This window comes from Sciurus carolinensis, chromosome 1, assembly GCF_902686445.1.
Source record: "Sciurus carolinensis chromosome 1, mSciCar1.2, whole genome shotgun sequence".
Classification (NCBI taxonomy): Eukaryota; Metazoa; Chordata; class Mammalia; order Rodentia; family Sciuridae; genus Sciurus; species Sciurus carolinensis.
In genome coordinates this window covers 138,272,579-138,298,818 of record NC_062213.1, presented here as the reverse complement: position 1 = coordinate 138,298,818, position 26,240 = coordinate 138,272,579, and the positions used below count along the sequence as shown (strand labels likewise).

General features: G+C 37.6%; 1 protein-coding gene across 5 annotated transcripts; it reads left to right on the top strand.

Annotated features, from left to right (window-relative positions):
* The first annotated feature begins 86 nt into the window (after window positions 1-86).
* Dnase2b (deoxyribonuclease 2 beta) lies at window positions 87-13,473 on the top strand. Of its 5 annotated transcripts, none has more exons than XM_047539147.1 (8): window positions 87-158; window positions 526-890; window positions 2,791-2,968; window positions 6,301-6,382; window positions 6,997-7,104; window positions 9,496-9,657; window positions 10,903-11,100; window positions 13,014-13,473. In XM_047539147.1, exons 2-8 carry the CDS (start codon window positions 778-780, stop codon window positions 13,352-13,354), a joined length of 1,182 nt encoding a protein of 393 aa, XP_047395103.1. In that variant the 5' UTR covers window positions 87-158; window positions 526-777; the 3' UTR covers window positions 13,355-13,473. The 5 variants fall into 5 exon arrangements, with proteins under 5 accessions (XP_047395103.1, XP_047395113.1, XP_047395123.1 ...); XM_047539157.1 differs by having other exon boundaries at window positions 526-894; XM_047539167.1 differs by lacking the exon at window positions 6,997-7,104.
* The last annotated feature ends 12,767 nt before the right edge of the window (window positions 13,474-26,240 follow it).

Genomic DNA, 26,240 nt, shown 5'->3' with positions numbered 1-26,240 from the left:
AAGATTTTTTATTTAATCTGAAGAGTAGGCGATCAATATGTTTGCCTGATTGCATAGTAGTCAGTTAGACAGCAAAGCCTCTTTAAAAGCAAAGCACCACATTGAGTGGCCAAAACCAGGGAGGTGGAGAAGATACAAGATACCTCAGTCAGCACTTGGTAAAATTCAGCAACTAAATATGCTCTTACTTTAAAGCAACCTTTTAAAGTGCTGTCTAGCAATTCTTTTCTTAAAATAGAGATTTTTATAAGCAACAGATCCTAATTATTAAGGCAAGGATTTTCATTTCTGTTTAATGTATGAATCACATGCATTTGCTCTCATATCAGAGGGGAAAAACATGAAAATTTTAATTCAACATCTGCTTATTATCAACATGGAGTTCTTTGCCCACTGAACTTCATATACACAATGTTCACTTTAAATATATGTGTGTATGTATATATACATATATATGTGTGTGTGTGTGTATATATATATGTATATATATATATATATACATATAGATCCCTTTTTCCTCTCCAGAACTTTTTGATGACTTTGCAAACTCATCAACAATTCAGCACAAAGGCATCCAGAGTCACGCTGGGATGTTGTGACAGAATCACACGATTACATGGGATTTATCCCATTCTGAAAATGCCTGAGCAGCGAAGAGCAGAGGTAAATGGAATCAAATGTCAGAGCCAGCGCAGCCTGAGAGCGAGTTGAAACTTGGATTCCACCATCTATGGGGAAAGTTTCCTGCTGTGGCACGGAATAAACGCAAGAGAGAAAATGACAGCAAGACTTCTAAGAACAACCCTTGCTTTGCTCTCCCTTGGCCTCTTTGCAGTCCTGAAGGCAGCAACAATATCATGCCGAAATGAAGAAGGTGACGCTGTGGATTGGTAGGTAAAGGAAATAAAATTATAGATGTATTCAAGTAGAAAGCCAAAGTATAGGAGGCAGACTGACTGACTGTGATGTTCCTAAGGAGAACTTCCGCCTCGTTTCCTTCCTTTAAAAAGAATAGCACTTAAAATGTGCAAATGGGCTAAATTCCTACACAGGGGTAGGCTTCTAAGCAGGAACGTCCTGGAATGAGAGCTGAGCAGCCTCTCTCAGGACTGATTCAGTCCTCTCAGCAGGGAGTGTTGGTCACTGAAGAAATGGGATTGAGATGACAACTTCTGTCAACTGGCAATTTCTTTAATTACATGTGGCTTTTCCTAACAGAACCTTTTTAACATCCTTTTGACAAAGAAAATTGACAAAGGAGAGAAAGCCAATGACTCTTTTTCTGAAACTGGAGTATGTGTTTCTCCTTAGGAGAACAGGGAGGATTCGGTCCTACACAGCCCTGTTTGGTTGACCTTGGTTTGTTGGGCAGCTGTTGGAGTCGATGGGAGGTCACCGACCTCTTGTACAGTGTCAAAAGAGATGCAACACCGTGTTGCATTATAGTTGGATTCTCCTAAAGCTTTGATCACTTCTTCGTTCTTTACTTAGGGTGTTTAGGTTTGCCATTATGAATGACATCAAACGTTGTGTAAACTTCAGGCTAGAGAACATAGATAAACTCCGTTACTGAGCTCCCACTAGACCCTGTGCTGAGTTTTGAAGATAGAGATATGAATAAAACATAGCTCCTACCTTTAAGGAATTCACGGATTTATGATAAAGACATAGGTAGGGTATTGGGGAACCTAAAGGGTTTCTTTGAGGAAGTAGATTTGTTTGTTTTGGTTTGGTTTTGGTACCAGGGCTTGAACTCAGGGGCACTTAACCATGGAGTCACAGACCTATTTATTTATTTGTTTTGAGGCAGGGTCTCACTAAGTTGCTTTGAACTTGCAATCCTCTTGCCTTAGCCTCCCAAGCCACTGGGATTACAGGCGTGTGCCACCATGCCTGGCAAGGAAGTAGTTTTTGAGCTAAGTTTTAAGAACAATGATGGAGTAGCTAGAAAAAAATAGGGCTGTGCAAGAGCATTTCAGGTCAATAGAGGAGCAATGAGGTAATACAGAGGCAGGAAGTAATATGGATTTTGATGTCACAATTTGGGAGACTACTGGCACCTAACACATGGAAGCCAGGTATCCTACAGTACACAGGACAGCCCCCACGACGAAGAATAGTCTGGCTCAAAACATAAATGAGTACATTGAGAAACTCTGAGCTAGATGATCTAATACTGCTTGAGTGCTATGTGGGCCCTGCCACCTGTCCTCCCTGTGAGATACCCAAAGAAGAGATACAACAGGAAACAATAGAAGAGGAAAGGAAGGGCTTACATAATTAGTTAGTATTCAGCCCAAATCTGCCATGCAGAGCATTTGGATAAACCGAGTCGAAAAATGAGACTTGGTCCAGAGGCTCAAAGGAACCTCCAGCTCTCCTCAAAACTTCCAAATCTCATACCCAGCCAGCTGCAGATGAGAATGCCAAGCACTTGTAGCAGAAGCAAACCCAAGACTTCTCCAGTCCAGGTCTGGTCCTTGGTCATCTACCCACTGCAGCCATAAGGTCTGTGCAAATAGCAGAGAGAGAGCCTCTCTCGATGTGCAGGGACTTCCATTTCAAGGACCCCATCCACCAGGCCAGCCATTGTCTTAGGACATATCTGATCAGATTCACATTTCCTTTCCTGAGGAGGAGCAAATAAAAAGGTGGAGAGCTTGAGCAAATCCCTTTCCTAGAGGCTTTCTGTGAAACATAAGCAAGAGATATATTTAAATATTTAATACAGATTGCAACCAGGAAATTCATCAATAAGTTATAGTAATTCATAAATATTTCCTTCATTAGGTTTATCTTTTATAAGTTACCTAAAAGGCAAGACAAGGAAAGTGGAGAGACTGGGCTACAGTACCTATACTTAGACTCCACAATCAGAAGCTGGAGGAGGAGTGAGCAGTTAATGAATACCACTGAGAGTGCTTTGGGAAGGACATTACAACCGCTATATGAAGCATATGCCTCCAAGGTATGTTAATCATTTATTTGAATCACAGAAAATGCACAAAACAGAATTCAAAGCTTCCAAAAGCAGCTGTGGGAGATTTTTCCTACTTACACATTTAACCCCCAATCCCAGTAACTAAAAATAAATGAGCCCATAACTATCCCAGGATAACTAAATGAATCAACCTGATCAAGACCTAGGAAATGTCATCATATGCTACAGTAATGCCAAATTGTTGCTTCACTTGGCACCATGTCCAATGGTATCAAACCAATTGCTTATTAAAGTCTCTGGCTGCCAAAACCTCTGCCAGTTCCCTCAGTGCTTGTTATCTTATACATCTAATAGAAGCAGGAAGAAGAGCCCCCTCTACTACAAGGTAACATAGATCAGTGATCAACATGCCATGAGTTATGGGTTCCTACTGCCATGGAGCTGATAAGCAACCACAATCCAACTAAAGGGTTCCACTGGGTCTTCTGATTAATTATTTTCAAGATGGCAGGTTGACAGCTAAGACTGTAGTTTCAAGGTCCTAGAACTTGCCTAAATGGAGACTAAACCTGGTATTTGGACTTCATCAGGCAATGAGCTAGCCAGTCAAAGACATAGGTAAGCAGGCCTGCTGGTTCAGTGTGGGCAGCCTCCCAGTATTTCAGGCTCCATCTGTTGTACAGCAATTGCTTTCCAACAAGGGTGACAAGTAAAATCAAGCAATAATTAACATCCAATTACACTCATGTATGCATTTCCTAACAATAACTATAATATGCCAGACTCTGTGCTGGGCTTCTACATATGGCAAGTAATTTAATGCTCACTACAAGACTGCTTTAGCCTCTAGCACTGCTACATATGTGTGTCTGAATATTTACTCAGAAAGAGCAGGGAGCTGTCACTGTTCAAAGTGATACTCATTTTATTCACCTGCCATTAAGAGCAGTCTTTGGAGAGAAATCTCAAAGTTAATACCACTTCATAGGCTGTTTGAGTACATGTAATGTGCCAAGCACAGTTCTAGGTGTTTTTTAAAATTATTTAATCTTAACAACAAATCCATTTTGATCAAATAGACTATTATGCAAAATGTAAACTGCCTGCAGCTGCTTTTGCTTCCCGAGGTTGAGAATGGGACCAGGAGCTTAAGCCATTAGTGAAAAAATAAATGCCTACATTGTTCCTTTCCCCATCACAGGAACTGCTGGGGCAGGAAAGAGGAAAAAGTAACATTGTCAAGCCTCTGTCATTCATCTTAGTTGGAGTACTTGGTACATAGTGTGGCAGAATCCAATAATGATCTTATGAGGTGCAAAGGCAGGCACAGAGCCTAGGAGGGAAAAAGAGCTAAACTGTTACTGTTTTGCAAAGAGAGAGAGAGAGAGAGAGAGAGAGAGAGAGAGAGAGAGAGAAGAAGAAGCAAGGAATTAAAAATTATAAGAAACATAGAGATTGCATAGGACATTGTGGTGATATAAAACCATTCAATGTTTCTTACCTTCAGTAAAATCTATTCATACACAATGCCTTGAATGATTGGTTCTGAAAAGAAAATGACAGGAAAGGGGCAGGTTTCCATGTCTGATTGGCACAGAGCAACAGCAGTGGGTGATAGCTAGGTAAGATTGAATGTTCTTTGGAAGCTGAAACAATGTGCCAGAAGTGACTCTGAGAACATAACTTTTCCTGTCCCCTGACCTGGAATTGAACTCTAACAGAGAGTGGAATGTAAGATCAAACCAAATAATTTTAAATCTCAAATGTCAAGGGTGACTAAGGCCAATAATGTGCATACATTTGGAATTATTTCCCTTCTGTTGCTTTTGCAAATAAGAACCCTCCAGATGCCATAATAACACTGATCAAACTATATTGAAGTTGCCTGTTCTTGCCTAAAGTGTTCCCTTTAGCCTAGGGTCAGAGACTGATCCCCTGTTCTTCAACATCCAGTAACATAAACAATACTCTATGTATGTATTGAAGGAATAAAACTGTCCAAAGAAACACACCGTGCTTACCTATTCTTAAGTGTATTATCTTCCCCTATTACCAATAATAGCCTTTCTTCCCACCATGGCTACAACTCATTTAACCTTAGTTTATAATAGATGAATGATAAATTTCATCTATGGTAAAAATATGGTCCTACACCAGGTCTTCCCAGAGTCCCTCCACATTGCACCTCAAAGGCACACAAATGACCTCATTACCACATTCAGTGTCAGTTCATAAAACAACTGTCAGAGATCTCCAGAGAACAGAATGGCATAAATGACATTCTGTAGCTATGGTCGATTATGGAAAATGAGGGTAAGAAAATATCTCACTTTCCTGGATATGCCAAGTACAGTAGCCAGGAATGCTACCCATGTTGCACATTTTAAAAAATGTTTTTAGATTACATCAAATAATTAAGTAACTGCAAGAGATTTAGTATTGACTTCTTCTTTTATGAAAGAAAAGAGAAGGCATTTTAAAGGAGATGGATTGGCTTCTCCTGCTTTTATTATGTCACTGAAATTTTTCCAATATCAACATTATTGGCTTCAATAAAAGTCACTGCATCATGACACAAATGGAATGGAACCACCCAGAACAATAATAAGCAAGTTTCTAAAAGGTGACAAAGAGACACTATCAAAATAGTAGCTTTATTTTGACTCAGAGATTCAGTTAACTTAAGAATTGTCTCAGGTTTTTCCATACCAGAGGAAATCCAATATCACACATTAAATTTCACCACTCTCTTGAAGCAGGGAAATATCAAGTTAGAAAGGTGAAGTGACACTGAGAAATGGATTGAAGAAAAAAGCTTCCCATATCAGAGAAGAAGAGGAACAGATAATGAGGAATCCTGATTAAATACAAAGCTATGACCAGGCAGTGAAGCACAAAGTAGACAGAGGAAATCAGACCCTGACAGCCTGTTCTGCACTGTGCCTATAATACCAATGGAAAAACACCCAGGTATAATCCTTGGCTGAGTGTTCCTACTTCATTTCCTGAACAAATAGTTCATCACTCCTTTATCATACATCAGTTGCTTAACAAGAATCCAGTTCCAAAACAACCAAGAGAAATAGGAATATACCCTCACATGCAGATTCTAATGCATAGCACTTCTGTCATGTGAGTCAAAACCATGCATGGTTCAGAATGGACTTCCTTTCCCCTTCACCCCCATTGTCTTGCATACCATAGAATTCATATTGATGGAGGAGCTGTCTATTAAGAAAATGGATGCCTTCTCATGTGTATTAACAAAAGCACTGTATTGCAGGATGGCTAGCTGGTAGAAATACTGTGAGCATTTGTGAGTAGATTTACACCGTTATAACCCTAATGTATTCCTGCAGAGTAACAGCACAGCTTATCTAATATATAATGACGGAGCTCCTACATCTGCGAATTATAGCAGAAAATATGGACACACCAAAGGTATTGTGACAACAGCTCTTGATTTCTCTTTCCTATTAGAAATCAACATTTTCTTAAAACTTGCATCTTGAATGCTCTCACATTCCATATTAAAGAGATAACCTTTGTTTTTAATTGTCTATTTTGATTAATTGAAATGTATGATTTCCACAACAGGTTATAATATAATTATATAATCTGACTTGGCAATACCACTTTCTGGGAATCCCATTTTATTTCTTAACATTTTTATATACATGTTTATGAGCAAAAATCCAAGTTCTGATTACTGGGAATACCAGTTAGTGTAAAAATCTCTATATTTATACATACATACCCCAAGAAGTCTATATTATGAGTGTGTATAATATGTACACACACACATACACACACACACTCTGTAGTTACGTTATAATACATGTCAAGTAAAATTCACCCTTTATAATGTACAGTTCCATTAGGAATAAACATTTTGGAAAAAGTATTTTTAATTTTTTATACCATAGTAATTTTTAATATATTTTGTTACATATTGTTACCATATATAGTAATTTGAAAGTTATTTTGCTATCTTTTTTTTTTACAAACAAATGAACAAATGAAACTTCACATCTACTCTGTTCTTGCCCTAAAAGTTTGTGTTACAGTTGTGTGTGGTGACGCATGCCTATTATCCAGTGACTCAGAAGGTTGGAACACTGAGGCAAGAGAATCACAAGTTCCAGGCCAGCCTCAGCAACTGAGTGAGACCTGCCTCAAAATAAGAAATATAAGGACTAAGGATGTAGTTCAGTAGTAAAGTGCCCCTGGGTTAAGTCCCCAGTATCAATAAAACAAACAAAAAAGTTTTTCTTTATGATGCAGTCAGTGGATTTAATTACATTGTTTAAACTTTAATAGTTGGGTTTTTCAAAAACAGTCCTTTTAAAATTTCATATTGGTACATAATAATTATGCATAATAATGGGATTCATTGTGATATATTCATACACAGATGTAGCATAACCTAGTCAATTTCATCTCTTAGTACCTCCCCTATCTCCCTCCTCCTCCCCACCCCATCCCCCTCCTCAGCCCTATTGGTCTCCCTTCTATTTTTATGAGATCCCTATTTCTTTCCCCCTTTTTTCTCCGGCTTCTAATTATGAGAGAATATACACGCCCCTTAACTTTCTGAGTCTATCTTATTTCACTTACTATGATATTCTTCAGTTCCATCTATTTTCCTGCAGATAACATGATTTTGATCTTCTTTATAGCTGTGTAAAACTCCATTGTATATACATGCCACATTTTCTTTACCCATTTTATCTATTAATGAGCACCTAGGTTGGTCCCTTAATTTGACTATTATATATAGTGATTTTTGTTATAGTGACTTTTGTTATTCTTCTATTGATGAGCTATGCCTTTATGTATATTTACAGAAAAATTCAAAATGCAGGTAAACAAAAGAATCTGTAATCCTGATAACCATAGATAAGCAGACTTAATTCTTTCTAAAATACTTATATTAAATCATTTTTATAAAACTATCATAATGACTATTTTTAAACTTAATATATCATGAATAACTATCTAATGACAATAAATATTCTTTAGAAGGTTCCAAACTCAAATATCCTCAGGGAGCAGACAAGTAAGATTAGCAAGTGAGGTGGGCTGAACCTGCAGGTACATACATAGACTAAAGGGTACAATTATTTCTCACCTTGCAGTTTTTCAGGAAATGTTGGAAATCAGTATTCTTTGAAATTACCTCCAGTTTTTAAATGTTGGCAATGACATCAAAGTTTTAAAAATACTCTGCAAGCCTAATAAAATATATCTTCAGTGTGTGTCCAGTCCATGGACTCCTAATTTGCAACCTCTGATTAAGAATATAATTTGTAGTGGTTTTCAAAGTTCATGAGCAATGAAAACTCTTGATTTTGTCAAGTTGCTCTCCTCCTGATATCCCTATTTACATGTACCCTAACAATTTTTATAACATGCCACATGCTCCAACCTCTCTTCCAGCAACTTCTGACTGCCATTTCGACTCCACCCTATTAGTTGCTGCAAGGGTTTGGAGAAAAAGAAAACAAGGTTTGATGTCAAGTTGTGGGGTAAGGGGCTCTCTTTGCCATCAGAAACCCTAACATTTGTGGCATTCATACTGGGAGGTTGAGATTCCAGCAAACAGCACATTTATCTGGATAAAGGGGAGTACTTGGAGGCCATCCAGCTCTGTTAGGCAACAGAACCCTTAACATGTTCCACTTAAGTATTGATTTTATTTCCTCCCAAAGAGCAATGGTGTATGCTTTATTTTCTTACCACTGAGCCACATCCCCTTTTTTATTTTTTATTCTGAGTCAGGGTTTCCTCACTAGGTTTCTGAGGCTGATCTCAAACTCTCAATCCTCCTGTCTCAGCCTCCAGAGTATCTGGAATTATAGGCATGTACCTCTGTTCCCAGCCGAAAGCAGGCTTTTTTAAGTGTACTCCTTTGAAAAAGAAATAATCAGCAGGCATTTGGTTTCCACTCTAGTAAGTAAACCACGAATGAAATTATGCTATTAAGGCTCTAGAGATACTTTAGCATGGCCTTCTTTTTTTACTTCTTTATCTCTTTTTTATCGGATCTGTAGAACTGAATGACTCTTCTCCAATAAATGAGCATTAGTTTCTTAAAACAAAGCACTGCAAATGCATTTCTTCATTTGATATTTTCTCTAACTCTGTTAACAGTCTTTTGAAAATAGGTTAGCTGTTTAGCAGTGAAGAGTCTGTCTGAATCTTGCCAGGTGACTGTATAGTTTAACAAGGTCAAATTCCAATTTAGCAAATTTGCATTCTGCCAAAACAAATTTTCCTTGTAGTTCAACATGAAATTCCTCTTAACTCTTCACAGGGTGGCTGCCCTTACTTCCCTTTTGTGGTGGCTTATCATAGTAATGAGGCATTGTGATGTGTGTCTGAATTGCTCCTGAAATCTTTGAAAAATGAACATGATCCTTGTGATTATTAGCCTAGTAAAACATTAAGCTAAAGCATAAACAGGTTTAAATGTTGCAGCTCTGAACACTATTTTTAAAGGAACTCTTTTTTTTTTTTTTCTAATTTATCTGTATTAAACATATCTTGGGTAGGTTTACTGCTGTGGAACAGAATCCAGGGGTTCTGGCTGATTCATTCTATTCCCCGGTTTCCTCCAATTCCTGAAGAAGGCTACAATTACCCATCCACTGGGAGACGAAATGGACAAAGTGGCATCTGTATAACCTTTAAGTACAACCAGTATGAAGCAATAGGTAACGCCAGAATGTGTTAAAGGACATAACAATGTTGGAGAAGGAACTGAGAAATGTATTAATGTCATTTCATTTGTTAATCTATTCATAGACCCTCTGATACCTGGATTCTACCACTGTCTGCCATGTTAAGGCTTACTGGTCCTCAGTTCCTGTTCTACCAATGACATCTGGGGCAGTAGTTTCAAATAAATTCAGGGGCCAGATGTTGCATGGGCACGAAGACAGTGACAAGCAGGGGTGTTGACTTCCCCCTGGAAGCTTCAGCGCCATCATATTGTAACTCTTTGGGAATACATGCCCACTGATTACATATTTTTCCTGAGGAACCAGAAACTTAGGGTGTGTGGTATATGTGTGTGAAAGAGAAAGAGAGATCCTGATTTTTAAATATGGGTTCAATCTTATTTTTTAAAAAAAAGAAAGAAAGAAAACTTTGCAGACCAAATGTTGCCTGTACCCTGCCAACATGACACATCTGAGCCAGATAAACTTTTTCTAAGATCTCAAGCTCAAATAGCCAAAAATACTTATGTTTGGCAAACTATGGTGTGGGAGGAGGAAAAGTAGGAACACCGCTTTACCAATCGCTTTTGACGGAGAAAGCGACTAAATAGCAGTGAAGAGCATGTTGCCTTCAGAAAGAGGTATAGAAGATGTTTCTCATCAAATTTCTGTCTTATAACAAGGATCACTGAGCCTAAGTCATGTTCTAGTCTAGCTAGTTGGCGTCACGAGGTAATTAGAGAGTTAAACTTTGTAGATACAAGGTATGCACACTGATGAATTGGTTATTCTGGAAACAAGGTCTTCTCTACTTTTGTATATGTATGTATTGGAGAAAAAACATATGGTCTTCAAAGTCAGATGATCTGAGTTTGAATATTAATTTCCTCAGTTACAATTTTTATAAACACAGACATGTGACATAAAGGCTCAATTAATTCTTAGGTAAGATGAGGATAATGATAACAACACAATTTGCCTACTAATAGGTTGCTCTGAGGATCACAAGAATAAAATGATGTAAAATTCATGGCACTATGTCTGGAAAGTATGAAGTGCTCAATAGGTGTCAGGGACTGTAAGCAAAAGCCATTTGAAGGCCTTTGCTTAAAAAAGGGGAATGCCTGTGTATGGGGTTTTTTTTTGTTGTTTGTTTATTTACAAAAACATCTACAATCCCCATAGGCATTTCCATTTGTATCTAAATTCTCAACTTTTCTTCGATGTTTCTTGATTCAGATTCTCAGCTCTTGGTCTGCAACCCAAATGTCTACAGCTGTTCCATCCCGGCCACCTTTCACCAGGACCTTGTCCACATGCCCCAGCTGTGTGCCAGGTCGAGCTCATTAATGACTCCTGACCGGCACCTCGCCACACTTCAGTCAGCCCAGGGACAAAACTTCCTCCATTTTGCAAAATCGGATTCTTTTCTTGATGGTAGGGAAGACCATCATCAAATGATATGCTGTGTAACTCTGCTGTTAGATTCACTATGAATTACCTAGAGAAAACATTTCAATTATTCAGGGGAAAAGAAGGAGAAGAGGGAAGAAAGTAGAAGGAAAGGGAAAAGGAAGTTAGGGATCAACTTAAAAATATTCTTCTTCCACTTCAATAGCAGAATTGCTGATACAAACCACAGAAGTATCTAACAACCATACGGCCAGGGGCCAGTGAATATTCAGTCTGCCACTGAATGGCGTGGCTCTCCCTTCTTCTTCCATTTCCGAAGCAGCTACTTTGAGTCTTCCTTATTCTCAAATTCTTTACCCTACTAGGCCGCCTGACCCACCAAGACAACAAAGTTCACTAGGCAGAAAACACTTCAGTATCAAGCCCCAGCCCCTTCCTTCCTTTTTAGCAGGGTTTCTCCTATTCCAACAGAAGCAATATACTCCCTGTTCTCTGGAATCCATTCTAGTCTCAAAATGCCTTGATTTGTCCACTTGCTCTGTTTTGCCTCTTCTGCTTAAGTCTCCCACTCCACAAGTTCTTTTTCATAGCATATAAACATGCCAGAAACTTTCTCTCAATTCAAAATTCCCCACATCTCTGTTTTTTTCTTTTTCTCCCAAATTTCTTTTAAAATCCTCATGAGGGCTCTCACTCAAAGCTCTCTCACTGCAGTCTTGCTTCTGCCTGTAGATACCAATGACTCCCCTGCAACCCTGCCACCAGTGACTGCCTTAGGTGACCTCACTGACTCCCTTGATTATTTGCCTTCTTCCTTCTTTTATAGATTGCATACAATATACTGAATGCCTATTTGCCAAGTCCTATGTTGGGCACTAGAGATGCAAAAATGAACAGGAAAAAAATAGTCTCTGCAAATTTGGCACCATTGAAATGCTTCCTTTCTGAAACACTCCACCAGTATTGGGAGTATACCTCTCTTGGTCTTCCTTCCACTCCTTTTATCTGTCTTCAACCACATCCTCTTCCTCTGACTACTCAGAGGTGATGGAATTGCCATGTGGTCCTCTGTCCTGTCTTATCTCAGTCTACATTCTATGCTAGGCCTTTCCAGTAAATCCTCATGTAACTGCCAAGTCTAGATTTCCACCCAGACCTCTGTACCAAGTGATATAGTCAAAGGTCAGTGGGACATTTCTACCTGGAGGTGGTACAACCACACCAATTAAGATGCCAAACTCATCATCAACCTCCCAGACCCACTCTTTTTCTGGCATGCTACAGTCATGTAGGCATTCTTGATCCCTTCTTTTTCTTACTCTATCAAGCCCCCAAATCCATTCAGTTTCAGGTCCTTAATAACTTTCACAATTACCTCATCCTCTCCAAACTCCCTGCCACCATCCTAGTCCACACCTCTGTTTACTGCTAGTTATTGTAACAATCTTACATTTTTCCTATCCCCTTTCAAACCCACCTTTCCCAAGTCATCCTGCACACTGCCTCTCAACTGATATCTATCATCATAAATCAGTTTTTATTAATTCTCCATTAACATTTCTTTTAAGAAAATTCCCCTTTTAGTTCAGGAAAATTCAAACATATTATCATGGCTTATAAGAACTGGCCTCTGATTACTTCTCTAGCCTTATTCTTTCCAAACATCTTTCAGGACAAGAACACATATTGCTTCGTGGTTTCTGTGAAACAAGACATTTGCAGACACCAACCTCATCATAGTAATGATGATAGCATTTATTTGCGTACCACTTCAGGATTTAGAAAAGTTTTCCCATCCACTGTCTCAATTATGTTATTACTATTGTACTTGTGACACCCATCTATCAGAGGTGAATGATGATATCCCTTCCTGAGGATATTTTCGGGAATTTATCTAAGTGTAAATGTCAACTTCTTTCTTTCCTTCTGAACCCTAGACATCTTTGCAGCCTGGATGGCTCAAGAGTTGAAGATACACTTGCTAACAGAAACCTGGCAGCGAAAGAGACAAGAGCTTCCTTCAAACTGCTCCCTTCCTTACCATGTCTACAATATCAAAGCCATTAAGATATCTCGACAATCTTATTTTGGTTCTTACCAGGACCATGCTAAATGGTGTATTTCCCAAAAGGGCACCAAAACCCGCTGGACTTGTATTGGAGACCTAAATCGGAGCCCATACCAAGCCTTCAGAAGTGGAGGATTCATTTGTACCCAGAATCGGCATATTTACCAAGCATTTCAAAGATTAGTTTTGTATTATGAAGACTGTAACTAAATCAGTGAAAGAATACATGTCATATCTTGCATTAGAGTCATTATTTAAAGATTAGAAGCCTCTAAATATGTTCAACATATTGTCAAATAAAACACATCTTTCCAATGTTTATCATTTTATGATCTAGTCAGTGGTTATTTATATACTTTTCATTTAGGGTGTCATAAACAAAATTATATACATAACTAAAATGGAAACACAGGGGATGAAAGAAAAAGTGTTAGGGAACAGTAATTTCTCATGATTGACTGGTCATCTTATAGATTAAATTTTATCTCTTTAACAAAGACTTCCCTGACTTTTTACCTGTCTTTTTTTTTTTTTTTTAAGAAAAACAGCTCTCTCCCTGTACCTCCACACTATTTGGTTATATTCCTCCTAAAGTTCTTTCTCACTGGTTTATGTTTGAGTCTTACCTGTTATACTTGCAGGTGCTACTTACTAAATGTATGGTGTTGGGCCGCTCACTTGAATTCTGTGAACCCTGGTTTTTAAATCTAAGCAAGAGAGATAATATCTAGGTATATTCAAGCACCTAAGACCAAGACTAGCACATAGTTAGCAGCTGAAAAAACTGGTGGAATTTGAAATTAAATCCCACCTACTCATCAAAATAGGACAAAAAAGAAGTTTTAGAAATGAGTAATATTTTAAATTTTTTAATTTGTTCTAATTAGTTATACATGACAGTAGAATGCATTTATGCACTTTGATATGTCATACATGAATTTCTCATTTTTCTTATTATACATGTTGCAGAATCACATTGGTCATGCAGTCATGTATGCACATAAGGTAATAATGTCTATTTCATTCTACCATCCTTCCTGTTCCTGTATCACCTCCCCTGCCTTCACTCCTCTAATCTAAAGTAACTCTAGTCTTCCCTAGGGCCCACTCCCCCTTATTGTGAATTAGCATTTGCATATCAGAGAAAATATTCCGCCAATGCCATAATTTCATTCTTCTTTAAAGCTGAGTAATTATCCATCAAATACATATATCTCACATTTTCTTTATCCGTTCATCTATTAAAGGGCACCTAGGTTGATTCCATAGTTCAGCTATTGTGAATTAAGCTGCTATAAACATTGATGTGGCCACATCACTGTAGTATGCTTATTTTAAGTCCTTTGGGTATAAACCAAGGAGTGGGATAGCTGGGTCAAATGGTGGTTCCCCTCCAAGTTTTCTGAGGAATCTCCTCCATACTACTTTCCATAGTGGTTGCACCAATTTGCATTCCCACCAGCAATGTATGAGTGTACCTTTTTCCCCACATTTATTGTTGCCTGTATTATTGATGATTGCCATTCTGACTGGAATGAGATCAAATCTTAGAGTAGTTTTGATTTGCATTTCTCTAATTGCTAGAGATGTTGAACACCTTTTCATATATTTGTTGATTATGTATCTTCTTCAGTGAAGTGTGTGGTCAGTTCCTTAGCCTATTTATTGATTGGATTATTTGTTTTTTGGTGTTAAGTCTTTTGAGTTCTTTATATATCCTAGAGATTAATGCTTTATCTGAGGTGCATGTGGTAAAGATTTTCTCCCAATCTGTAGGCTCTCTCTTCACATTATTGATTGTTTCTTTTGCTGAGAAGAAGCTTTTTAGTTTGAATCCATCCCATTTATTGATTCTTTATTTTATTTCTTGCACTTTAGGGGTCTTATTAAGGAAGTCAGATTTTAGACCAACTTGGTGAAGATTTGGGCCTACTTTTTCTTCTATTAGGCACAGGGTCTCTGTTCTAGTACCTAAGTCTTCGATTCACTTTGAATTGAGTTTCATGTAGGGTGAGAGAAAGAGGTTTAATTTCATTTTGTTACATGTGGTTTTCCATTTTTCCCAGCACCATTTGTTAAATAGGCTATCTTTTCTCCAGTGAATGTTTTTGGCACCTTTGTCTAGTATAAGGTAACTGTATTTGTGTGGGTTTGCTCTGTGTCTTCTATTCTGTACCATTGGTCTACATGTCTGTTTTGATACCAATACCATGCTGTTTTTGTTACTATCTCTGTGGCATAGTTTAAGGTCTGATATTTTTATGCCTCCTGCTTCACTTTTCTTGCTAAGGATTGCTTTGACTATACTAGGTCTTTTATAGAACTTCATGATTGTTTTTTCTAGTTCTATGAAGAATGTCCTTGGGATTTTAATAGGAATTTCATTAAATCTGTATAACGCTTTAGGTAGTATGAGCATTTTGACAATATTATTCTGCCTATCCAGGAGCATGGGAGGTCTTTCCAACTTCTAAGATCTTCTTCAATTTCTTTCTTTAGTGCTCTATAGTTTTCAGTGTAGAGGTCTTTCACCTCCTTTATTAGGTTGATTCTCAAATATTTTTCAAAAAATATTTCAATCAAGATAAGAGATAAAAATCAGTATACATGCAACCTATCAACTTAAAAAATTATAACAAAGAAGAATCAAATCTAACAACCTTAGTATTTTTAGGACTCATCACTAAATAGAACTATTACATATATGAATAATAATGATCTTATAAGACCTAGTTGCTTAATAAAGTTTGAGTTATGGTCCCAATTCAAGACCATTACCATCTAATGAAAGTAATCACAATAATTAGAGCTAGCACTTACTGAGCATTTACTATACAGTAAACATTCAACCCACATTTTCTTATTTGATCTTCATAACAAGTCTGTGCATTAGGAAATGTTATTATCCCCATTGTACTGACAAGGAAACAAAAGTTTACAGAATTTCAGTAACTTTTCTCTTATTGCAGGGGTTTATTTGACCTCTGAAGCTATGCCTTTAATTTCTATTCCAAGAGACAATAAAAGGATATAAGGCAATAGAGGAAAATATCTATCCTGAGAGCTTAATACCTGCCAAAATTCATGGGACTAATGGTTTGATGATAAGCAGATCTTCCTATCTGTTGCAAATATAAGCTATGGGTATGGTACATGCTCTCTAGCAGACTTACATGTTTAAATACAAAAAGGACTGAAAAAATGTTTTGGCTTCTCAGAGAGCATCTGAGTATAAATAATCCCAATAAAATAGCATTATTAGAGGAAAATCAAAAAGTACAAGGTGAGAACTTTAAAGACAAGTAGAGTCAAAACTTGATCCAATGATATACAGAGAGATGAATGAAAAGTAAAAAGTATGCAAAACTGGAGAATTCTATTGTACTAAAAATATACAATAGGTTGGAGCCTCCTCCCCAAAGTGATAAATCCAGATTTTCTAGAATTGTGACTGCACTCCAAGTTCATTAAAAAAAATTGAAGGCAAAACGATCAAAATCAGATTCCATAGAATAAAGAGTAGAGGAATGTGACAGAAAGAAGAAAAAGAGAATGATGTTGACCTATGGGTACATACATGAAAGACATGGCTGAAGGGGAGATGGGAAGAGGCTAGACCTTCCTTTGAGAGAAAGAAAAATCCTGGAAAGAAACTGAATAGCCCTGTTGATTCAAGGATACCATATACTGGCCTTAGGAGGAAGGAATTTATCTTGGTGTTGGTAATTCCCTGAGAAGGAGCTTAAAGTCAATCATAATAAACCAAAGAGAATTAGCAATGCTATCTTTCTCAAGCATATCCCCAGGACTGTCAACCGACCATACTGATTCCTGTAGGAAGATTGGGGAAAAAACTTTAGGGAATGACATCACTGAAAGGAAGCTAAAACACCTCGGAATATAGTGGATATTTTTATTGATTGCCTTTGGGAGAAAGAGGAAGATGTGGCATATATTAATGAATGAAATTTAAGTTCTAAACTATGCTACAAAAAGCTAGAAGAAAAGATCCATGTCTAAGTTGGGAGTGTATCTTTAAAAAAAAAAAGTGTAAGATTGTGTTTGGGTGGAAGCTACTTAACATGAGTGTGAAGAATAGAAATTAAAAACAGAAATAGACCTGTGGCTCTAGGGTGGAGGATGGCAGTTCTAACATGGAGATAACAAATAATTTCTTCTCTACCATCACACCCTTCTAGAAAAGGTATTACCCACTTTCTGTTGATATCAAGTGACACTTTCCTCTCCAGTTCCAAATTACTGGACCAAGAGTGGGTTTGTGACACCAGAGAAAATAAACCATAGGCCAAGCTAAGGCAATTGGATTTGGGAGAGAACTTAAAGAAAGGGTACCAAGACTGAATTTGGGGGGCTTTGGCACTGGATCTGAAAGGTCACGTGCATTGGAGCTAAGATCATAATTTTCTGCCACATGCATGGGAAAGTAGAACATACTGGGTTGCAGAGGCTACAGGATGGTGAAGATACACTGCAAGAAGCAAAGGTTCACAGGAAGAGGGTTACCAATTTCCAACTATCCAACTATTTCCAACTATCCAACTATCCAGTTGGGTTCCTTATGGAGCCCAGATATCATCCCTGGTCACAAACTCTACAAAAACACACCCCTATATTCTTTCATTAAAGGTCTCATATTTAGCTCCCACTAGCTTAAGTAGATTCATGCTTATAACAAGCAAAAAATCCTTGTCTAAATCATAAAAACAAGAATGACAGTGTAAGTGTGGTGCCAAGTCATTTCAATTGAAATAATAATTGAGACACAGTCATAAACAATCTTCATAATCTCAGAATCTCAGGTATTTTACATACCAAAATGAAATATAGATTATAGAGAAAATAAAGTTGAGATTATGGGATAGGATGAAAAATATGCTTTTACAGAAGCATTAGGAAGAAATTGGTGAGATGTAATAAGAAATAGTAATGGTGGGACTTCAAATAGTCAAATATTTAGGTTCTCATTATCTAAAATAATTCCTGATTGACTGACTTAAAACACTGATAATCTCATCTCCCAGGAAGTAGATGTAATGACTACAGGAATATCAACCCTGAACCTAACTAAGTCTTACAACAAGGAAGGCATTATGATTAAATAAAAATAATGGTGCCCTATGAGAAAAGTGCACCTGAATGACCATCAAAGAAAAGTTTAATACAGAATAGATTTAGAAGGTCTGAGATTGAGCTACTAAAAGAAATATGACTCAATGGCAGAAGACTCTTCAAGGGAATGCAGTTCAAGAGGTTAAAATGAAATTCTGGTGGTGATTTCATCATGAGGAAGAAAAGGAGAGAAGTTCCAGGAAAAGAATGTAAGTGCACAGCCGCTTTTTCACAAGTTCAATAATGACTTAAGTATGTACAAGTTATGAGAGAAAAATGTCAATAAACAGGGACGAATAAAAGAATGGCACCAACATAAACACATGAAGACTGAAACCTCAATAATAACTGTTTGCAAAAAAATGTTAAGGTAAACAAAAAATGTTTTATACTTATTTTTAGATCAGGAACTAAATGTGATCAGTGAATGCCAAAATCTTTGTCTCATTTCTTTTTTCTCAGTGAAGGTAAATGATACTCAAACTAAGAAGTTAGAAAAAGTGATCAGAGGAAATCAAATCAAAATTTCTGTAAAGCAATTTTAAGAGAGCACACAGTTCCCTATGATGAAGTTCTATTTCCAATCCAATCAATGATATGGAAAACTACTGAAAGAACAATGACCTTTGAAGAAATACAGAATACAGGGCTGGAGATGTGTCTCAGTAGTAGAGAGCTTGCCTAGCATGCATAACACTGGGTTCAATTCTTAGTACCACAATAAATAAATAAATAAGAAATGCAGAACACAAATACTTTAATTTTTACAATTGGATGGAAGATATGCTCTCACATATAATTCCTAGCATGAATTCATGTGGATCTTTAAAGTAATCAGAAAGCAATCAACTAGACATTCTTCAGGTTTGGGTATGAACCAGATCCTCTATGAATCAGGCATTCTGAATACCTCATTTCTGCTTCTGACAAGAGTTTAAAGATTGGCAGATTGTAAAACTATTATAGATACAGTATCTTTGGGCAGCAATATGCCCTTATGGTCAACATGATAACATTGAGTGATCAAGAATACAATTCAATGAATTTATGCATTAGTCAAAGCATGGTAATAATGGATCTGGGTCAATTTGAAAGGAATTTCTTAGTTTCATATCAAAGAGCTCAAGCAGTTTTTCCAATTGAATTAATTAAACATACTTTACCAAGCACTGTAATAAGCGTAAGGAAATATCAATAAGACAGATGTCTCTGCCCTTACAGAACTTACAATTGGATTGGTCCTTAACCCTCTTACAGAAATATTTTTAGATGACTGCTATAGTTTGGATCTCAAGTCCCCCAAATGTCCACGTGTTAAAGGCTAAAGTGGCATCCCTGGGTGAATAGAACCTTCAAGAGGTAGAGCCTAGTAAGAAATCTTCAGGTTATTGGGAAAATGCCTTTGGAGTAGATCATAGGATTTCAGTCCTTTTGTCCTTCTCTTTCTTTTGCTTCCCAACCAATTTTATTCTACCACTTTCTGCCACCATGACATGCTGTTTCATCACAGGCACAAAAGCCACAATGTCAATAATTGTAGATTAAAACCTCCAAAATGTGAGCCAAAATAAAGCTTTCATCTTTTAAATTGATTATCTCAGGTATTTGTTATAGTGACAGAAAGTTGACCAACACAATGATTTTGGTGAGTAACTGAAAATATATTCATTATATTTGTGTGTGACCAAAAAATAAGAGGAATAGCAGATTAAGGAGTTCATAAAATTGCCTTCCCAAGGGATCTTGAAAGGCTCATGTAATAGGTTAAATAAAATAACCCTAAATATAATAAGGATGGATGTAAGAATCTTCTCTTGAATTAGAACAACACACACACACACACACACACACACACACACACACACACAGTGGTCATCACATAGGTACAGGTTGAAAGGACATGAGTTTAGCAACAGACAAGGTAGAAAATGATCTGTAAGTTTTGGCAGAAGACACAGCATCACTAAACACTGTGATTGACTGAAAACAGAAAGAAAGAAGAAGAACTAATACAACCTTGAGTTAAATCAAGAGAACAAATATTAGAAAGAGTGAGAAAACAGGCCTACTCCATATCTGTGTTAGTGGTCTCGGTGCCACCTTTGTGAGGAATGAAAGACTAAGGAATGTGTGAAAGAAACTAGCCAGAATGGTGACAGCTCCTGGGATAATACAAGGAACAGTGGACAGAAATGAAAATGTTTATCCCTGAGCAGCCTCATTAGGGTGTCTTCAAGTGTATTAAAAGGCTGTTTTGCAAAATAATCTCCACTTGTTCTATATGTGCCTAGCAGCATAGCTAGAATAAAAAAAGGAAAAGTGAGCCAGATTCAGCTCAGACTAAGTACAAATTGTGTTGTCCAAACCTCGTGCCATAGCTATGAGCAAGATCTACCTTGGCTCCTTCCACTTTTTCCCCCTCTTTCCCACCTATTCACTACACTTATCCACTGTTCTTCCTATTCCTCAAACTCACCAAATTTAATGTCCCCTCAAATCGTGCACTTGTTCTTCCTGTTGTCTGAAAAACTTTTCTCCTAGATATGCACATGACTGGCCCTTCTCATCACTAAGGCCCTGTTTTAGTCAGTTTTTTCACTACTGTGAACAAAAGACCTACAAGAACAGTCAGAAGAGGAAATGTTTATTTGGGGGCTCACAGTTTCTGAGATCACAGGCCATAGACAGCCAAGCCTGGGCCAGAGGTGAGGCAAAACATCATGGCAGAAGGGGGTGACAGGGGAAAGTAACTCAGAACATGGCACCAGAAAGCAGAGAGAGATTGTTCCACTCACCAGAGACAAAATACACACCCCAAAAACACACCCCCAATCACCTGTCTCCTCAAGCCACACCCTACCTGCCTACAGTTACCACCCAGTTAATCCACTCAAGTGGATTAATGTGATGATTAGGTTAAAACTTTCATAGCCCAATTATTTTATCTCTAAACTTTCTTGCATGGTCTCACACATGAGCTCATGGGGGATCATCTCATATCTAAACCATAACAAACCCTCAGTATTAAAGAAATTTCCTGTCTGGATGATCTATGCATTGATGAAAATAGGGTGCTGAGATTTCTTACTATTATGGTATTGGAGTCTATCTTCCTGTATATCTAATATTGTTGCTTTATAAGATTGGATGCTCCCACATTAGGTGAATGCACACCAGAAATGCCATTTGTCTCTTTTTATAGTTCGTGACTTAAAGTCCACTTTGTGAGATGTAAATACAGCTATGCTCACTTTTGGTTTTCATTTTTCCATTCCTTCACATTCAGTCTGTGTGTATTTACTGGTGAAGTGAGATTTCTACAGGCAGTATATCATTGGGTCCTTTCTAAAAACTCCACTCGGCCCATCTAAATATTTTAATCGAGGAATTTAATCCATTTACGTTCAAGTTTGTTATTTATAGGTAAGGACTTACTTCTGTCATTTTGCTGATTTTCTTCTTGTTGTTTTGAATATCATTTGTTCCTTTTTTCCACTCTTGTTACCTCTGTGGTTTTCTGTATTGATAAGTGCTATGGCTTAGACTTGTGATGTTCCCCTAAAAGCTCATGTGTGAGGCAATGCAAGAAAGTTAAAGGTGAAAAAATTTGGTTATGAGAACCTTAACCTAATCAGCACATTAACCCCCTGATAGGGATTAACTGGATGGTGACTGTAGGTAGGTGGGGTGTGGCTAGAGGAGGTAGGTAATTCGGGGTGTGCCTTTGGGGTTTACATTTTGTCATGGTGAGGAAAGCTCTCTATTTCTGCTTCCTGGAACAACATCCTGAGGCACTTTCCTCTGCCACCCCCTTCTGCCATGATATTCTGCCTTACCTCTGACCCAGAGCAATGGAGTCTACTGTCTATGGCCTATGACCTCTGAAACATTTCAAATAAATGTTTCCTTCTCCAAATGTTCTTGTCAGGACTTTTTTCAAAAAAGCTTACTAAAACAATAAGATTTTAGTATTTTATCTTTCTCTTTTTTCTATTTTTTTCAAGGGGTTTATTCTTTTATGTGCTTTATGTTGATACATCATAATTGTACACAATAGTGGACTTCATTGTTACAAATTTGTACATGCACATAACATAATTTGGTCAATTTTTATGTGTTTTCATGGTGATAGTAATTCTTTTGCTTCTGGGTATAAGACTTCCCAATGCATCTTTTTTAAGGCTAGTCGGGTGGTGATGAATTCTGTCATATTTGCTTTTCTTCAAGTCTTTGTCCTTCATTTCTGAAGATAACTGATAACTTTTCTGGTTATAGTATTCGTGGTTGGATGTTATTTTCTTTTTTTATGTACAATTTATTTACTTATTTATTTACTTACTTATTTTTATGGTGCTGGGAATCAAACCTAGGGTCTTGTGCATCCTAGGAAGGTTGGCTGTTATTTTCTTTTAGACTTTCAAATATGTCACCTCATTTCCTCCTGGTCTATTAATTTTCTGCTAAAAAAAAAAGTGATGTTAGTCTAATGGGAGTTCCCTTAAATGTTATTTGGCTGCGTTTTTTTATTTGTGGAATTTTTTCTTTGTCTTGGACTTTTGACAGTTTGACTGTACTATACTGCAGAGAGAGCCCTTTTTGATCAAATCTACTTGGGGTCCTTTGAAACTCCCACACCTGGATGTCTATATTTCTTAAGATTTGGGAGTTTTTAGCTATTATTTCCCTGAAGATATTTTATATTCTTTTCCTTTGTTTTCTCCTTCTGAGAAAAGGTATAATTCAGATATTTGTTCATTCAATGGTGTCCAATAATAAGTCTCAGAGATTTTCTTCATTTTTAATTTTTTTTCCTTTTTTTCTTTGGGTTATTTCAACAAATCTGTCTTAAAGTTGAGAAGTTCTTTTTTCTGTTTAATCTAGCTCATTGTTGAGGCTCTCAAATCTACATATTATTTGTCTTATGAACTTCAACTCCAAGAGTTCAATTTCTTTTTTTATGATCTCTGCCACTTTTCGGAATTTCTAACTCATACCGTGGATTGTTTTCCTAATTTCACTGAATTGTCCAATCTACATCCTCTTGTATCTCAATGAATTTCTTTAGGATCCCTTTTGAATTCATTTTCAGGCATTTCTTCAGGTCTGTTGCTGGGCAGTTGCTGCATTACTTTGGCAGCATCATGTTACTTTGTTTTTTCATACTTCTTATGTCCCAAAATTGATATTTGTATATCTGGCAGATTTGTCATCTCTACCAATTTTATAAGGTAACTTTTTTATTTAAAGACTTTCTCCTGAATATGTCTTAGAGTATGCTACGTTGACTTTGGGTATATAGTATATTCTCCATATAGCTTTTATAACTGTAATCAATGGCTTTGGACATGGTGCATATGCAACTGGATACAGACAGCCCCCAATCACCATAGACTGTGTGAGAGTGGGGACACTCCTACAGCCCAGGTGAGTGTAGTATACGTAGCAGTGTGGGTGGGGTTCCCACTGTGTGGCCACTCCTTTGGTCACTGGTAGATGCCATACTGTGTGCACACATGGCAGCAAGAGTATACCTGCCAGACTGTGCAAGAGATGAGCTACCCTAGGAAGGTGTGCTGCACACAGTAGTGGGAGTGGGACATGCTTAGTTTTAACATCAAAATGGCATCAGTCAACAGCACTCTAGGTAAGAGAGGGTGTGATGTGAACTGGATTCCTCCTCTGGAGCAGTACACTGGTGCACTTCACAAGGTCTCCCACAACAGGGATCAGGACCCACAAAGGTTGCAGGGTTCCCCAACCAGCAAGAATTTCTGGTGTCCGAGGTTGGGGTCGTGGCTCAGTGATAGAGTGCCTGCTTAGCATGAGGCACTGGGTTCAATCCTCAGCACCACATAAAAATAAATAAAATAAAGGCATTGTGTTCATCTACAACTAAAAAAAAATTTTTTTTAAAGTTTTTTCAGGTGTCCATGTGTCAGCTGGGCCTGTTGAGGGCTTCCCGTTTACCTTTTTTCCATCATGCAATGACTTCATCCAGAACAGAGTAAGGCATTTCATTCCCTTTTGTTCCCAATCATTCAGGATCTGCATGTTCCACAGTTTCTCTATTTTATCTGCACGGCACCCTAACACTCTCCCTTAATGTTCTAGTCAAGTAGTAGATGTTTACTGTGTTTATTGTGTTCTTGGTCCTTCTTTGTGGGGGAGAAGCCTATCCAGTGACTCTAGTTGGTCATCATGCCAGAAGTTCAATATTATCTTCATGAGAAGAATATGGATTGCTAAATCTTATTCATTGTTGAACCCAGTCCCTAGTGTGCTGCCTCAAATAACTAGGGTTTTAGCTGTCATTTGAATGAACTAATGTAAAAGATGGTAGAAACTGCCTAGATGTTTGAGTGCAGAGCCAAAGCTCATTGGGCAGGTGTGGTATATGAAATTCATGCACAGATTGATGATGATCAAAAAGTCCTTTTTGTTCCTGAAATTCTATAACTAAATACTAAATTGTGACATGAGTAATTCAGAAAGGGCTAATTAATGAAGACTGGAACAGTTAAGAAACTTCCAATGTGGATGTAGAGATTTAGGGCTCCTCAATGGTGGGTGGAAGTTAAATAGCAGGAACAGGTGGGAGTATGTTCTAGGAGAAAATAATAGCATGAGCAGAATCTCAGAGACAGACCTGTACAGTGTAAAGGAGAAGACAAGAGTTGGGAGCCAGCTGAACTAAAGGTGTGAATGTGCTTTGGAAAATTGAGAAGAATGACACTGGACAGGTAGAGTGGGCCATAATGCAAAATGACACCTTAAAGTCAAACAAGAATTCAACTAAGTGGGCAAACCCAGAGTATTCTCAAGGTGATAAATGAACATGTGATAACGGCAATGATTTAAGAAAATTAATCTGTCTGAGCCCTGTAATTGATTTGAATTAAATCATATCCCTTCAGTTCTAAAATAGTTCATTCTTCCCTGTTTTATTCCACTTTAGGAAGTTATTACAATAATTCTGGTGTGAGATGATGAGGTCCTGGCCTAAAATAGGAACGAGTGAAACAAGAAAAGATAGATCTGAGACATCTTCTAATAGCACAAAACCTGCCCAGATTTTATATCTAAATTAATAATTCCATAATTATTTCCATAATAGGAACCCAAGATGTAGTAGGTTCTCAATAAATATTTGCTCATATTATTGGTCACTGGCAAAATATCTGCAAGCCTTTGTATAAAAATTGGCAGTGGACTTGCACATGCTCTCTCACACAGATCCTTTGTCTTCTGAGCCCTGCAGATGGCTGGCTGATCACAATCAGGTGGAAAAGATGTTCTCTGTTGTAAACAGACAACCTTTGTGACCTCTATGACTGGACCTTATTAGAATCAAGACCCACACAAACTAGTTGTTATAACCTGATATAAGCAGATCAGGCCTGTGTAAGGTAGCACCACAAAGAAATTTGAATGATTTCTTATCCATCTTGCCAGTGCTTATATGAATATAGTCTTTCCAACTAATCACTTTAAAAATAAATGTAGTTAAGTGGAGTTCTTTCCAATTAATCACTTTAAAAGCCCATATCTTAGTCCTATTCTTGCCATCTTTTCTGACACTTCTCTTTAGAAAAGGCTTTCAGCAGTCACACACCAGCCAAACAATAAAAATGTCTCATCACCCCGTAGGCGTAGCCCATGACATGTAACTCTGCCAAATTCTGTTTCAAACATCAACACAACTCCTTGCCGTAGGCAGTGATGGTGAGAAACCAAGGTCCTGGTTATCCCTGAGCCCACTTCCATTCTTCCTTATTAACTGACCTCTGTTGGCTTCTCTCTGCACAAGCCCTGTTTACTTCTAATACTGCTTGATATTTTTGTTGTTTCTCCATACTTTTTGCAAAGTTTTGGAAGGAAAATATTAGTGTTATTTGAACCAATTAATTTTGCCACCCCATAAGAGCCAGTCTGATTTGGGAGACAGCCTGGTTTAATAACAGTTCTG